The sequence below is a fragment of the Podarcis bocagei genome (genome assembly GCF_964188305.1).
Source record: "Podarcis bocagei genome assembly, chromosome: 10".
In the NCBI taxonomy this organism is placed as follows: domain Eukaryota; kingdom Metazoa; phylum Chordata; class Lepidosauria; order Squamata; family Lacertidae; genus Podarcis; species Podarcis bocagei.
Genome location: NC_138135.1, coordinates 9,772,680 through 9,789,741, shown reverse-complemented (window position 1 = coordinate 9,789,741; position 17,062 = coordinate 9,772,680). Strand labels below are relative to the sequence as shown.

The 17,062-nt window shown below is 47.9% G+C and overlaps 1 protein-coding gene across 1 annotated transcript in view; it reads right to left on the bottom strand.

The window, feature by feature from the left end:
* Positions 1-17,062, bottom strand: part of PLXNA4 (plexin A4) — a 623,585-nt gene that overhangs the window by 553,102 nt on the left and 53,421 nt on the right. The window contains exon 2 of the mRNA XM_081209755.1: positions 12,639-13,918. Within this exon, the coding sequence (XP_081065881.1) occupies positions 12,639-13,820 (1,182 nt within the window). The 5' untranslated portion in view covers positions 13,821-13,918. The remainder of the gene's footprint in view (positions 1-12,638; positions 13,919-17,062) is intronic.

Below are 17,062 nucleotides of genomic sequence, written 5' to 3'. Positions count from 1 at the left end.
TACTTGGGGAACTATAATTCGCTCATTTGATCGCTGTGCTTCTTCCAACATCAAACATTGCCTTGCGGAGAATAAAAGAGGCAGGGTGGACTATTGAGATCATCTATTAGTTCAACCCCACTCTTCATTGCAAGGACCTCTAGCCAATGTTGGTCCTACTCAGAGGAGACTCACTGAAATGAATACAGTGGTGCCTCGCAAGGCGAAAAGAATCCGTTCTGTGATTCTCTTCGTCTAGCGGTTTTTTTGTCTTGCGAAGCAAGCCCATTGAAGGATTAGCAGATTAGCGCTATTAGCGCCATTAGCGGCTTTTAGCGGCTTATCTGCTGATCGGATCAGCTGATAAGCAGCTTAGCAGCTTATAAAAAGGGGGGGGGAACCAGCAGGAACTCGCAAGACATTGTCATCTTGCGAAGCAAGCCCATAGGAAATTCGTTTTGCGAAGCACCTCCAAAACGGAAAACTCTTTCGTCTAGCGAGTTTTCCGCCTTGCGAGGCATTCGTCTTGCGGGGCACCACTGTACACATGTATTAAGGGGTTGTTGGGCTAGGTGACCCTCATAGTCCCTTCCAACTCTATGGTCCTGTGATTCTATGGCTCTAATTAGGTTTATTAATTCAGGTTTATTAATTCAGTTCAGTCTACTCTGAGTAAAATGTGGTTGGATACAACCCTGGATCTGCAATGCAGGATGCAACTCACTCACAGAATCATAGAACTGCAGCGTTGGAAGAGACCACTTCAGTCGTCTAGTCCAACTCCCTGCCCTGCGCACTAATTACAGAATTCTTCATTTGCCTGTGCAATTTCACTTTGTTAAGTATTTGATGAATTTCATCATGCAACTTTTCTTGTGTCCATCCTTTAAGTGGGGTGGACACAAGACTTTTTAAATACAGGCAGCAACCGTTTTAGGCACCACTGCGCACGTGCGCATCACACCAAACCCGAAAGTGACCTGAAAATGTCACGGAAACATCACTAAAAAGGGGGGGGGGAATGGGGCACTGTGTTTTCAGGCTTCTTCAATTGTGTTTCAATTATATGCAATTTCACGTAAATTGGGAGTTGGCAGTATACTACAGTCATACCTCTGGTTACAGATGCTTCAGGTTGCGTTTTTTTGGGTTGTGGACCGCCGAAACCTGGAAGTACCAGAACGGGTTACTTCCGGGTTTTGGCGGTCACGCATGCGCAGAAGCACTAAATTGCACTTCGCACATGTGCAGATGCACCGAATCGCAACCCGCGTGTGCGCAGGCGCGGGTTGCGGACGTGCATTCCGCATGGATCATGTTCACAACCTGAGCGTCCACTGTACTGGGTGATTATTTTAGTGTTTTAGTTTATTGCTGTTTTTAAACTGGCTGCCACACTCTGCCTACAGAGAAATCACTGACAATTAATTTGGCAGTCAACCAATGCTTCCATCCTGCCAGCCCATGGAATCATCAGGTGACCTCAGAGAGCCAATCCCACACTGCTGCCTCTTCCATAGCCCCAAGGTCTGCGCATACTCTCATTTTGGGCAGTTCATTGCTGAGAGAAGATGTTGTAGTATTCCCATATGCTCCTGAGCTACTTCTCTGCCTACCTGCTCATCTTTTCACTCAGGTTACTTGCCACCTCTCCATAGAAAGGGCTTGGATCCTGGCACCCAACAGTTTGTTTATTTTAATAACATTTATTCAAAGGTTACACTACAGCTTTGTCTACTGCCATATCACAGAACGATCACTCCAGTCCTCAATCCCACATCACTGTCATGTTGGCTTGCTGAATATCCTCGCTTGGAACCCAGCTACCAATCAGGTTGACTAGACATTTTCAATCAATATATCCCCTCCACAGAAACATCTGTGATGATGATGGCATTAAAATAACCTGTCTGTCCTTCTTCAATAAAAGAGAAAAAGGGAGACCAGATCATGTCAAAGGTGGTTTTTTTATGTGCTTTTTTGGAAATGCCTTTGATTAATCACCGATGGTATGTGAGGCATTCTGATGTTATCAGCTCAAGCCTCTGTTGGTACAGTGGCACCTTGGGTTAAGAATTTAATTCGTTCTGGAGGTCTGTTCTTAACCTGAAACTGTTCTTAACCTGAGGTACCACTTTAGCTAATGGGGCCTCCTGCTGCTGCAGCTGCACAATTTCTGTTCTCATCCTGAAGCAAAGTTCTTAAGCTGAGGTACTATTTCTGGGTTAGCAGAGTCTGTAACCTGAAGCGTCTGTAACCTGAAGCATATGTAACCCAAGGTACCACTGTATTCTAATACGGCCTCAGCCCAGTATACCTGGGCCCAGTATACCCCCATCGTTCTGCCCAGACACTGAGGTCCAGCTCCAAGGCCCTTCTGGCGGTTCCCTCCCTGTGAGAAGTGAGGTTACAGGGAGCCAGGCTGAGGGCCTTCTTGGTGGTGGCGCCCGCCCTGTGGAACGCCCTCCCACCAGATGTCAAAGAAATAAACAACTCCCTGACTTTTAGAAGACATCTGAAGGCAGCCCTGTTTAGGGAAATTTTTAATGTTTGATGTTTTATCACTTTATTATTATTATTATTATTATTATTAATAATAATAATAATAATAATAATATTCTGTTGGGAGCTGCCCCAAGTGGCTGAGGAAACCCAGCCAGATGGGCGGGGTGTAAATGATAAATTATTATTATTATTTGAGCTTTCCTCCCATCGCTGGGCAATAACTAGTCTAGCTGCTGTGGACAGGAAGGAAATTAATTCTTTAGATGTAAGGGTAGAATTTGGGGTTGAATCTAGTGATAATATAGCAAGTGCCGAATTAGGAAGGATAGATGGTTTGGTGATTTTGGAGGCCAGGTAAAGAACTTTTCACCGAAAGGCATGCATGAAACTTTCACCCAACAGTTAACGCGAAAATGTAACTCTGGTCTTATCCCACTGGTGCCCTCATTCATTCAAGTCTCCAGCAAGATAATGGGAGTTGGATGGGGAGGCGCCGTTCAGAGCTGCATCCTAATCGCACACCGCATGTCACTCGTGCCAGCGCAGCAGTGGTTACCGTGCAATTACATGCCACTATGTATAAGTGACAATGCAGTTACAGCTACTTTACCAATTACAGGGGAATTGCAACCCTGAAGCTAAGAGGTTTTTCACTCAGATGTAATTTAGGCAAGAACAGAAGAGAGAATGAAGTTGCTCAAATTTACTGGGAGTTGTGTCTGTGGCTGCTCAGGTTTTTATTTTATTTTTTTTGCATCAGATCAAGGAGTGGTGTCAAGTTTCCAGAGAACTATAGAATCTTAATGTGCCACAGACTTCGTCGCCTGTCTTTGCTATCACCACACTTCCCAACATATGGCTTCAGGCAATAATATAGCATGTACCATGCATCGTAAAATGTGTAATTTCCTGGAAGGAAGACTGCATTTCTCTTAGACCAAAGGTTTCCTTCCTGGTGAGTCAAGCAGGCCTTTCATGGGTTACGTTTCATGAGCAAAAGCAAAGACCACGTTAGTTTTCCAGGAGTAAAGTACACTTTTTAAGAGCATTTGATCTGAGGCGGCATAGAACTCCTTTTGGGGCTATATCAGCACTACAAACATATCAAATGTGTACCTGCTGAACTGTCATGGCTGCCAGAGAACCCTAGAAATTGTAGTTTAACAATAGTGCTGGAAATTTTATGTTGGGGAAATATTTCCAACACCACAGAACTGCAGTTTCCATAGTTTCCTGAGTAGTTGAAATAACCATTAATTGTTAGTGTGTGGCAACCCTTTGAACATCATAATTGTCTCTTCTACAAGCGAAACATAGCAAACTTCTTCAACCTTTCCTCATAGTCATGTGAGGGCTTGCTTCTCCACCACCTTCCAGAAAACTATCTGTTCTCTCTCTCTCTCTCTCTCTCTCTCTCTCTCTCTCTCTCTCTCGTAGGTAAAAGGTAAAGGACCCCTGGATGCTTAAGTCCAGTCAAAGGCGACTATGGGGTTTTGGCACTCATCTCACTTTCAGGCTGAGGGAGCTGGTGTTTGTCCACAAACAGTTTTCTGGGTCATGTGGCCAGCATGACTAAACCACTTCTGGGACAACGGGACACTGTGACGGAAGCCAGAGTGCACGGAAACGCTGTTTACCTTCCTGCCACAGCAGTAGAATCATAGAATCATACAATCATAGAGTTGGAAGAGACCACAAGGGCCATCGAGTCCAACCCCCTGCCAAGCAGGAAACACCATCAGAGCACTCCTGACATATGGTTGTCAAGCCTCTGCTTAAAGACCTCCAAAGAAGGAGACTCCACCACACTCCTTGGCAGCAAATTCCACTGTCGAACAGCTCTTACTGTCAGGAAGGCAGTACCTATTTATCTACTTGCACTGGCGTGCTTTCAAACTGCTAGGATGGCAGGAGTTGGGACAGAGCAACGGGAGCTCACCCCGTCGCGGGGATTCAAACCGCTGACCTTCTGAACAGCAAGCCAAAGAGGCTCAGTGGTTTAGACCACTCCACCACCCAGTAGGTAGGGTAGCAGGGAAAGCTTAGAAGAAGCTTGGGTTATCAACTGGCATAAGGGGCAGGATGGTGTGATCCGAAAGCAGAAGCAGCTGTTGCTTTTCAGAACAAGGAGGTGTGCACTGTAACTGCAGCTACATTAGCAGGTGGAATGTAGAGCTGGAAGTAAGGACGAGCAAACCTGTCCGTTTTGGTTTATCTCGGTTTCCCATTTTTCCAGTTATAGGTTCTGTTTCCCACATTTCCATCTCAGTTCGACAATTCAAAACCAAACAAAAAATCCATGTTTTGTGTTTTTTATCTTGTATCTTGATGCTGTGAACTGCCTTGAGATGTTAAGATGAAGGGCTACATACAAATTAAATAAATAAACTGCAAAATTCAGAGGAGTACGAATTTTGTAGGATAGATGTTTCCCTTCTTGCTTTGTTTCAGAAAGTGGAAGCTGAAGACTGAATCAAATTTCTCCCTCGTCCTTAGCTGAAAGAGACATTGAGATACAATCCAGCTGCTGCTCGTCTTTTAAAGATCAAGCGTGCCCAGAATGAACCCAACCAATTACTTGCTGGGTCCTTTCACAGAGGCGAATAGTGAAGAAGACACTCTCCACCCTGGTCTCCCTTTTCCAGCACTCCACAGCAAGAAAGTTCTTCATAAGTGCCAACCCAAGTCCTTCTGGATGAAGTTTCTTTCTGCAGCTACCCCTTTCCATCGCACCCTGGAGTTTTGCACCATGCCATCCAAATCCATAGTTCGCTTTTCAGGCTTTCAGCTCCGTTTGTGTCACCTGCAAATGCTCAGGTACCGTCATTCCGAATCCATCGTACGGAAGCGAACACACCTCGATGCAAGCCCAGGTGCAGCTGGAAACCTGGCACTAAGGCAGCCTCTGCCGAAGAGCAATTAGCATAATTATTATTTTGTTTTGCAGGCAAAATTGCGACTTGGGCTCCTAAGCGCCTCGGCGCGTGTGACAACAGTGCTTGATAAAATTTCAAAACAACAACAGAGAACGTTTGGCTTGGCATTTCTGGAGCGTCTTGGCCTACCTTGAGATTCCTCAGCAAACTGGCAAGCATCCCTGAGTTATCCTGAGAAGGTAGGGGTTTGGCGAAGCAGCCGTTGCTGTGGCAAATGCTGCAACGAAGGTGCCTATCGGGCCATTCACGAGTTAAAAGTCTGATCCTAAACATGTTATGTCAGAAGCAAGCCCTATGGATCTCAATGGGATTTACTCCGACATAGTTATGTGCAGCTTTAAGTGGGATGTGTGCAGCATATTCCCATTCGTTTCAACAGGTCTCTCTTACACTAAACATTCCCAGCATATGGGGCCCTGACAGGGAACGTGAAAAACCTCTGCTGTTTGCAATAGGTAAAGGGACTCCTGACCATTAGGTCCAGTCATGGCCGACTCTGGGGTTGTGCAGCTTTAAGTGGGATGTGTGCAGCATATTCCCATTCGTTTCAACAGGTCTCTCTTACACTAAACATTCCCAGCATATGGGGCCCTGACAGGGAACATGAAAAACCTCTGCTGTTTGCAATAGGTAAAGGGACTCCTGACCATTAGGTCCAGTCATGGGCCGACTCATCTCACTTTATTGGCCAAGGGAGCCGGCAAACAGCTTCCGGGTCATGTGGCCAGCATGACTAAGCCGCTTCTGGTGAACCAGAGCAGCACACAGAAATGCCGTTTACCTTCCCGCCAGAGCAGTACCTATTTATCTACCTGCACTTTTTGGTGTGCTTTCGAACTGCTAGGTTGGCAGGAGCAGGGACCGAACAACGAGAGCTCACCCCATCACAGGGATTTGAACTAACGACCTTCTGATCGGCAAGCCCTAGGCTCTGTGGTTTAACCCACAGTGCCACCCGCGTCTCAGCTGTTTGCAATACCTCTTCTCTTATTTCGGTACTTAATACCCGCATCAGTGCAAAATTGCACTTCTCTATGGGACTCTTATCTATGCATGTGGGAATACAATTACTATTGTTTTATAAGGATAGGTGATCTTATAAGCTGTTGTTCTGAAAATTAGTGCCCATCAAAACATTAGCGTGCATGGTTCCCAACTGGAAGGTACAGAGACTGAGTTTAATTTTCACACTGTTTCTGCTTTAGAAACAAAATCTCTTAACTCCGAGCTAGAGGAGGAGCTGTGGTCTTTTCTCTATCGAACTGAACCTCAAAGAGGATTGAGAAACATCAAGGTCAGGCATAGGCAAACTCGGCCCTCCAGATGTTTTAGGACTACAACTCCCATCATCCCTAGCTAACAGGACCAGTGGTCAGGGATGATGGGAGTTGTAGTCCCAAAACATCTGGAGGGCTGAGTTTGCCCATGCCTGATGAAGGTTGAAAGCCTCTTTAAGGCCCTGTGTGATATTAGAGAGATGCCTTGTGCTTCTTCTGGAAAAGGTCCTCAAACCTACTTTGGAAAGGCTCAGAATATGGGAAGAAAGCTAATTATGAGTGCCTCTGAGACTGAGCGCAAAGTCTGGGAAAATCAGAACCTTTTTTAAAAAGAAAAAGAAGAAAAAAATGTGCTTGCCACTGGTTGCAAGCAATTATACAGGCTTCTGACATTGCCAGATCCGGGGTGCTTCTCTGTAGCTGTGATGATGCAACTTCCACTGTCAAAAAAAACCACCCTCGCTGCATCCCTAGCCCTAAGCAATTTCAGACGGCATCTGCTAGGATGGTGTGTGGGTGTTGCTTCTGTTTTAACAAAGTACAAAAACTTGTGAAGGCAAGCAGAGTTCCCACCCACACCCTCCCTTTGCAGATGTCACAGCCCTGGGGTCGGAGAGGGATTTGGCTGGAGCTAAATCCAGTTGAGCCCATTACCACACTGCTCAACAGAATGATTATTGTGCAGAACTCGAGTCGCGCCGCAGCCCCCAGACCAGCGCTGCTTTAAATAGCACCCAAATGTCTCTGTGAAGGAGCCTCTGATACTTTGCTTCCAGCTCTTTGGCTCCCCGGTTCCTTTTCACTTGGTTTAAAGAAGAAGGGAAGGGGGCAAAAGAGCCTCTTGCGTAACGATTCCCTTCAGCTTACTAACTGGCAAAGCAACATAACAGCAAGGCAATGTGAGGTCAGGTTTGGCTATAAGCGGCATGTAAACAACAGCACGGAGGAGCATGCAGGAAACCGCCAGCAAGGCCACATGTGACAAAAACCTACTGAACCACATACGAAAGCAGCCGGGGTCCCCTGCAGCAATGCCAGGCACAGCATCTAAAATCAACTCCTTCCCAAGTAAATCTAATCGGTCGTGAGGCGTACGGCGAAGAATTACTTGCAGCTGCCAAGGGGGAAGCTCTGAAAAACTAGGGCTGGGGAGGAAGGTTTGGGGAGAGGGGAACGGGCAAAGAAAGCACCCCCTGGGCAAAGTTCACCTGCACGAGGAGCTGATTAGGATCACCGTCCTGTTCTGGGCGAGAACGTATCTGCCCCGGGGTGGTGGGCCAATCGCACAAAGAGCAGGCTTAATATAGGCTCCGCAGAGAGGGCATCAGGGAGGAGGATTTCGCCTGAAATATCTCAGACACAATAGCACCAGTCAGCCGCCCCAGGCCCTGTTCCACCCTGAATGAGCATGTTGTGTGAGAAGGGTCGAGGGGGGGAAACAAGAGGTCAAGGCACAGCGATGCTTTAAGTTGGGAAGGCTTGGCAAGCAGCCAGTTAAAGGGGCAGGCCTGTTTTCGGGACTCCTTTTCCCTCTGCAATGTCTTATTTGAGCACACCATCATCCTCACATCCATCAGCCTCACTCAGAAAGCCTGGAGACAGAAGAACCTCTTAGAGGTGGCCTCGTATAGGCAGCATTTCATTGCTGTTCAAACAAGCATTGCAGGATTGCAAAGCACTATGAAAGCTTGCAGACCTACTTGATCCGAAATAACAGTGAATCGAAGTGTGCACAGTGCAGGCAATGATAACTCTGCTGTTCACCCTACAACTTTGTCGAAATTTACTGCCTGCCTTCAGCCATAATTGGCTCTATGATGTCAGGCAGGGCTGACCCAGAAGCACTTTCCTGCACAGAAACCTTCTGTTTTTTTATAATACTTAAAGCCAAAATGAAAAAAAGCATAAAACTAGTGTTGAGCTGAAAGTTCTCAAAGGATAACTTTCAGCTCAAAGTTACAGGGAGCTTAAGAGGATGAAAGGGGAACTAAAAGTGCTAATTTCATAGAGTTGTGGAGTTAGAATCATCTAGTCCAATCCCCTACAATGCAGGAATATGCAGGTGCCCCATACAGGGATTGAACTTGCAACCTTGGCATTATCAGTGCCATCAGAAGAAGAAGAAGAGTTTGGACTTGATACTCCACCTTTCATTCCCTTTAAGGAGTCTCAAAGTGACTCACAATCTCCTTTCCCTTCCTCCCCCACAACAAACACTCTGTGAGGTGAGTGGGGCTGAGAGACTTCAGAGAAGTGTGACTAGCCCAAGGTCACCCAGCAGCTGCATGTGGCGGAGCAGGGAATCGAACCCGGTTCACCAGATTACAAGTCCACCGCTCTTCACCACTACACCACGCTGGCTCTCAGTGCCTAACCAACTGAGCTATTCAGGCTCCCAACTGCCCCCTTGCTTTGCTGCTGCCAGTTCTGCAATGACAGGTCCCCTTGATCCCAGTCCCACCATTGACCCATGGAGGATCTGAATTCAGAGGAACCCCAGTTCACCCAGGGAAGAGTGCTTAGCGCCCTCTGCTGCACCCTCCCAGCCTGAGGACATGGCTCTCTCTGATTCTGGGGAAGACTCCCTTGTGGCTTCTCCTCCTCCATAGCCACAAATGTGACTGTGGAACCAGCTATGGATCCCCAGAGGGCTGCAGCCAGCCACCCCTGGGTGGTGGAGTCACTGGAAGGAAAATACCCTGCCAGTCGTTTTAAGCCCTCGGTCCTTCACTGAGACATCATCTATAGCCTAGACAACATAGTCCATAGCTCTGCCAACAGGGCCTACTGGGAGCTGTCCAGTATCCTGACTAGGACTTAACCTACCCTGGTGGGACTTGCCTTGCCCAGACTTGACCTGAATGGCAGAGCAGTCCTTTCTTTTGTCTGCCACAGATAGCCTTCGCTTCCAATTTGCCCAGTCCTCTTTTAAAACCATCCAAGTTGGTGAATTCTTACTACCTCTTCGTTATATATATTTTAGGGTCCAGGTGAAAATGTTCTTCTTCAGCCAAGCCTTTGGCTGATTAATACTCTACAGCCTTTTAAATGTGTCTGTGGAAAGAGGGGGTTTGCTGTTTTGTTTTAATTATTTACTTGTGTTTTTATCTTGTAGCTTATACTGGGAACTGCTATGAGATCCTAGGACGAAGGGTGGTGTATAAATTTATTTCAATCAATACAGGTGGGAAGAGCACTGTTGCACTTGCAACAAGTGCATTAAAATCCAGTCTCTAAAAAGTCCTGAATGCACCTCTTTCCTTCATTTGAATTTATACAACTGGCCACGCAATTTTATTTTATTTTTAATGAGGCTTCTTGGCTTCTAAACCAGCTGTCGCCAACCTGGAGTCCTCTAGATTTTTGGACTACAAATCCCATCATTGCTCCCACCAGGGGCTGATAGGAATTGTAGTCCAAAATGCCTCGAGGGCACCAGGCCCTCTAAGGCTGTTCTAAACCACAGGCAACCCCTCTTCCATACACAGCATCTTCCTCCCAGCTGCTGAGAAAACAGCAAAGCATGGCTGAGTTACCAACTTCCCGTTTGACTGGCTCGACTCTAGTGGTCACAGCTGCCACTATGGCTCAGCAGCGAAGCGTTCCAGCTTGCTGCAGAAACTGCAGACGCCGGGACTTCAGCTTGATATTTCACTCTCTTGGTTCCCGCCCCTGCCCTTCCAGCCTGAGCAGCAAAATGCAGCCATGATCCCTTCCTCCTTTGCAATTATTCGTGCTCATGCCGCACTCCATTACAGCCAGAGACAAGGATGCGGCCAGTCGGAATACAGACCCTGGACAAGCCATTACTCTGAGAAGGGAGTGCAAACAGCCAGGCGGAGGGAGGTGGATGGTTTCCAAAGCCATTTGCCGCTGCACTAAAGCAAAAAGGTGGAGGAGAAAGGAATAGCATGTGTTAGGTGAATGCCTGCTTGGGTTTTCAACAGGTGGGCCCATTGTATGCAACAGAAGGAGACTGGCGACATGTTTTTGGCACGGGGCATGCAAAAGCTCTCACACTCTTGGAGCAATTCAAAATTAAATGTGTGGCCATCTTGACTCTGAAAAGCCCTTTTAGCAATTATTCAAGGAAGCCCTGAGAACAGGGACGAAAGTACTCGTCCACTTTAACTGTGGTGCTTGTTCTAAAAGCAGTAGCAGCTGCATTCCCCATTGCTTTGCCCTGAGGAATAGCCCAGTCGGTAACGCATGAGACTTTTCATCTCAGGGTCATGTGGGTGAGCCCCACATTGAGTGAAATATTCCTACATTGCATGGGGTTGGACTACTAGATGATTCTTGTGCTGCCTTCCAACTTACAATTCTATGATTCTCTGATTCTTAGTGTTTTCCCTCTGCCTTTTCAGGCCCAAGCTGCCAGGATAAGGGCAGGAAGCATTGCCCTCGCTCTGATTTGACTTCATGGTTATCCTATCTAGGAAATCAGATGTCACGAAGCCAACTCAGAGGGAGGGTAGCCATGTTTTAAAAGGGTGCTAAGCAGTGGCAGGGAGCTGCAGGTTGCAGAAAACAAGGCAGCTGTGGACAGGAGGCAAAGACTGAGTGAAGAAAGTCATCAAAAGGATGGTTTTCATGTTTTGTTTTACCCACCTTTTGTTTTACCCACCTTTAACCCTTCTCTACCTGAGACCTGACAGCCTTCTCGTCCTTATCCTCTAGTGCAGCAGTTCTCAACCTGTGGGAACCCAGATGTTGTTGGACAACAACATCTGGGGACCCACAGGTTGAGAAAGGCTGCTCTAGCGCTTAGAGTGCTAGACTAGGACCTAGGAAACCAGGGTTCAAATCCATGCTCAGCCATGAAGCTCACTGGGTTACACTGGGCCCGTCACTCACTCTCAGCCTAACCTGCCTCAAAGGGTTTTTGTGAGGATTTAAATGGTGGGCAGAGATCCATGTATGCCACCTGGAGCTCCTTGGAGAAATAGGGGGCACATAAATGAAAGAAATAAATAAAATAAAGTTGGCAACCATCTTTAAGATATCCCAGAATGCCCTGCTTGGAAGGGCATAGGGGTGGGGCGGGGGTAGAGAATGGCATCCCTGAACTGCCATTCCCATTCCCATCTCCAATACCACAAAGGGGGGGGGGAATGGCCTTCAGAATGGGGCATTCTGGGAAAAAGAAAAAATGGGTGGTACCGTACTTACCGCTCTATAAGACACATTTTCTCCCCTCCTAAAAAGTAAGGGGAAATGTGTGTGCATCTTATGGAGCGAATGCAGGCTTCGCAGGCTATCCCAGAAGCTAGAACAGTGAGAAGGAGCGCTGTGCAGTGTTCCCTCTAGCTGTTCTAGCTTCTGCCTTAGCGGCGCAAAGCCTCCGCAAGGCAGCAGGGAGCTTTCATCCTGCTCCCCTGCGGAGGCTTCGCGCAGCTATCCCTGGCTTTTGCGGGAGGTGGGGTAAGGGACAGAGCGCGTGGCTCTGTCCCTTCCCCCACCTCCCAGAAAAGCCCCCAAGAGCCGCGCTCCCTTTAAAGAGCACGCAGCTCTTGTGGGAGGTGGAGGGAAAGCCAAGAGGCTTGCTTTCGCTGAAGCCAAGAGGGCAAGAGGGATCGGTGTGCACAGATCCCGCTTGCTCTCCTGGCTTCAGGGATAGCCCCGCAAAGCCTCCTGAGCGAAGAGGGGGGAGCGCTCCCTCTTCGCTCAGGAGGCATCTTATTTCTTGTTTTCCTCCCCTAAAAACTAGGTGCGTCTTATGGCCGGGTGCGTCTTATAGAGCAAAAAATACTGCCCCAATTCCCTTTATTTTTGAAAATGGGGCTGCCGAATGGAAGAAGGTGGTGGTTTGACACAGATCAAAAGAATTCCCCTCCCAAACTGCACCCACAGACTTGCATTATGTGCCCCCCTCACTTCCATCACCACCATTCCTGTCTCAAAGGACAACCGAGGGTTTCTAGTTAGCATCCTGACTTACTGCACTGCTGCAGCGGATATCCTTCACTTTAAGCCAGGCCAAATCCAAAGTGCCTTCGCCCCTATAGCAGGACTGCAGCCTGTCCTTAATGCGGTCATTGATTCTTTTCAGAGCAAAGATGCACAGGGCTGACTCGTCCAAGGACTTCATCTTCCTCTTCTGCCCCTTGGAGAAGACGGTGAAGAGGACATCGTCCTCTGGCCTGATGCCCAGTGACCTGGCCAAGATGGCTCCCGCCTTGGACAGGTAGGCAGCCTGCAGCAATCGGTATTCCACACCGTTCTTCTCGCAGCCAATGGGCACTTCGACGTACGAGTTGAAGGCCGTGTCCTCTTTGCACAGGCGGACCAGCTTGGAGGTGTAGACTTGCTCCTTAGTGGTGGAGCCCGGAGGAGAAATCATCTCGGGCTGGAGGGTGAGAAAGTAGACAAAATTGCCACTGCTGAAGCCATAGATGTAGTATATGTCGAAGTCAGGGATGATGGTGAACGTATCCGACGGGATCTTGATCATGGAGGCCACAAACTCATCGTGGAAAACGTAAGCAAACATCCCTTCTGCCTCAGAGTTCTTGGGGAGCTTTCTGCTAGAAATTGTGGGGAAGTATTCTGGCTTGCCATCCACTGCGGTCGCAATGAAGAGCTTGTCATCCATGTTGTTGTAAGAGACTATCACCCCAAAAACCGAGCCGCTCTCATTCACCCCGGAGAGGTAGTGTTCCTTGTTGTGGAAGGGCTCTCCGAGCTTAAACAGGTCGTCCAACCTCAAGAGTTTGCAGATGCCCTGGTACAGGCTGCCGCAAGCAATCAGCCTGTTCTCCTTGTAGTCTATGAGGAGCATCTTATTGATGTTGTTTGTGGACTTCAAGGGTTCGTTGCAAGGCTGGACCAGTTTGGGAGGGTAGCACTTTGGGTTGTCGCTATCCGGGCCCGTCTGGTGAAACGTCAGCATCTCCAGATCGCTGGAGAGTTTGTAGATCCAATTGACGGCCCCCAGGTAGATGTTGCCTCTCCTCTCGTCCACCACCAAGTGGTTGAAAAGCACGTCCGCCGTTTCCACAGTGAAGGTGAGGAAAGGTCTCTTTGGGTTGGAAGGCTGCTGCCTCGTGGTGGAAGGCAGCATCACGGCGCAGGGAAGGAGGTGCAAGACGAGGCAAGTCCACCTCCATGTGTCTCCCGACATGGTTACAAAAAAAAAGAGTTTTGTATTCCTAGAGCGGCAGGAAGTGACGTTAGAGGTGTGAGCGTTGTCAAAGTGCCGACCCTCCGGTGGAGATTATCCTAAGGGGAAAAGGGGTGGGGGAGAGAGGGGGGAGAGAAAGAAACATTATTGAGAAGCATGTCCCCAACCTCCCTACTTCAAAAACCATGCCATCATCAGAGAAAGCGTCTTTAATTGCTAATCCTCGCCTTTTCATCTCTGCAGCAAGGCTGGCACAAAGGGAGCCCCCTCAAACGATGAGATGCCAAGGCAGAATAAGCAAGCAGCCAGGCTCGTTGTCAAAACAGCAGAGAATATACTAGGAGGGCGAGAGAAGCAGGCGGAGGTTCAGATTAAACAAAGCGCCTTTCAGGGCAGCAGCCTAGTACCATGAAGAGTACTCATGGTACTATTTAGGTGTTAAAGGTAAAGGTACTCCTGACAATTAGTCCAGTTGCAAACGACTCTAGGGTTGCGGCGCTCATCTCACTTTAGAGGCCAAGGGAGCTGGAACCCGTCTGCTTTCACAGACAGTATTTCTGGGTCATGTGGCCAGCATGACTAAGCCGCTACTGCTGAAGTCAGAGCAGTGTACGGAAATTCCGTTTACCTTCCCACCGGAGTGGTACCTATTCATCTACTTGCACTGAGTGCTTTCGAACTACTAGGTTGGCAAGAGCTGGGACGGAACAACGGGAGCTCATCCTGTCATGGCACAGTGATTTAACCCACAGTGTTAAGCAGGTGCAAATCCTCCAGCCATAAGCCATAGTTGTCCCATCTCCTGGTGCCACCCCACCTAGATGTGGTCCTCAGAGCTCTGCCACCACCATCACCTGTGCCAATCAGCTCCAGAAACCCAAACTCCTCCCACCTGATCTCCACCTGCCTTGAGCCATGCTTCTCTAGCTGCACTTTTACATGGAAGTGCACAGAATGACTCTAAAAGTGTAAGTAGGAAAGATGACCCAGTTATACTTGGGTAAATCTGGGAAGAGGATCACCATATCAAATCGCACTCATCCATGTGCAGAAAAGCCTGCCAGAGCTAACCACTGGCTGTGTCCTGTACACCTGTATTTATTTATTTGATTAATTTTCATTTCATTTGGTAATATAACAACAACAACCCACAAAGCTGTTTGCAAAACGGGTAAAACAAAATAAGAATTAAAAGTGATTAAATAGCTGGTTAAAGTGTTTGAACAACAATTAAAATCAGCAATTAGCTAAACATGGGTTGAAAAATGCTTCATATTTGTCTAGGTGTGTCAAAGCAAAAAAGAGTACAGTGGTACCTCGGGTTACAGACGCCTCAGGTTACAGACTCCACTAACCCAGAAATAGTACCTTGGGTTAAGGACTTTGCTTCAGGATGAGAACAGAAATCATGCTCCGGCAGCGCGGCAGCAGCAGGACGCCCCATTAGCTAAAGTGGTGCTTCAGGTTAAGAACAGTTTCAGGTTAAGAATGGACCTCCAGAACGAATTAAGTACTTAACCCGAGGTACCACTGTACAGCAAAGGGGCATGCCTGATGTCAACAGCCAGGGAGTTCCAAAGTTTGGGTGCTGCCACACAGAAAGATTGATTTGTTATAAATGTGGGATGAGTGTGTACATCACTGAGAGTGCACCCCCCAAAAAAAGTGTGAAGAATCACGGTTCCTTATTTATTGCACACGTATTATACAAACACTTGTGGCATCCATACTTTCTCAAGCCTTCCAATGCAAATGTGTGATCAGCTGTCAGGAAGCAGCCATGCCTTCACAAACACAACTTGGAAATATTCCTTTCCTTCCTTTTTACTCATCGCTGCACCCACACAATTCTAATAATAGTAAAGATCCCCATTCAAGTGAATGTGGAGTAGTGAGTGACAGGGCTATGCACAGGCAGGGAGTAGCGACGCAAAGGCACCAGGGGGTACCTGAGATATAGCGCGCCTTCAGAGCAATTGGATCACATTCACCATATGCCCAGCGCCATCCATGGAGCAACAGGTGGCTCAGGATCCGGCTCCCCAAAGCAAGTCATCGGGTATTTGCTGAAGGAGGAGAACCTGCCAAGCTCTCTTGCTGAGTCTCCAGCACAGCATCTCCCCAAATGCAGAGACAAAGAATTTTAGCGCCTCCAAAACGCTCGTGGCTCATATCCGAGTACAGGGAAATTGCAGCGCCTCCGTCAAAAAAACAAAACAAAACAGCTAATGTGATAGCAATACCCAGCCTATCATCACACGCCGCTCCGAAGAGACTGATTAAAAACAAACACCAAGGAAACAAAAGATAAAGAGCGAGGCAGAATGAGGCCGGAGGCTTCCGGATTCTGCCGCTTTGTTTATTTCCAGACAAAACCCAAGCCAGCTTTCTACAGCAGCTTTGAAACGACAGCAAAGAGGATGCTTGTAGGAAGGCAGGAAAACAGAAGTGGCATTAGGTGTGTGTGGAACCACAAAGAGAAATGTCACCTTTAGTATCAAGGGCCGGCCAGACCATTAGCCTCGCTGAGGCAGCCGCCTCAGGTGGCATTTTGGGGAGAGCTGGAAAGGAAAGAGAAGGGTGTTCTCGTGTGTTTTTGCCTTTCCTTCTGCTGCAAATGCCGCAACGCGAAGGTCTCACCGCCACCAGCCTGGGCAGAGTTCAGGGCCTGCCAGCTTCTCAGACTGCCTCCAGTCACCTCAGGTTGTGGCTATCATAAAACTACACTCTGCTCCATAATCCTTTGCGATTACAGCAGCCAGCAAAACGTCACCTAAACAGATGTTGGAAGCAAATCTGGGTGTCTCTCCTTGGACAGAAGATCCCAGGGACAGTGGTGCCTCGCAAGACAAAAAGAATCCGTTCTGTGATTCTCTTCGTCTAGTGTTTTTTTCGTCTTGCGAAGCAAGCCCATTGACGGATTAGCGGATTAGCGCTATTAGCGGCTTTTAGCGGCTTATCTGCTGATCGGATCAGCTGATAAGTGGCTTAGCGGCTTAGAAAAAGGGGGGGAAGGGAAAAAACCAGCAGGAACTCGCAAGACATTGTCGTCTTGCGAAGCAAGCCCATAGGAAATTCGTTTTGCGAAGCACCTCCAAAACGGAAAACTCTTTCGTCTAGCGAGTTTTCCGTCTTGCGAGGCATTCGTCTTGCGGGGCACCACTGTAATTTTATGTTGTGAGCCACCCTGATATCTACAGGTATAGGGCAGTATACAAATTTAATAAACAACATACATACAT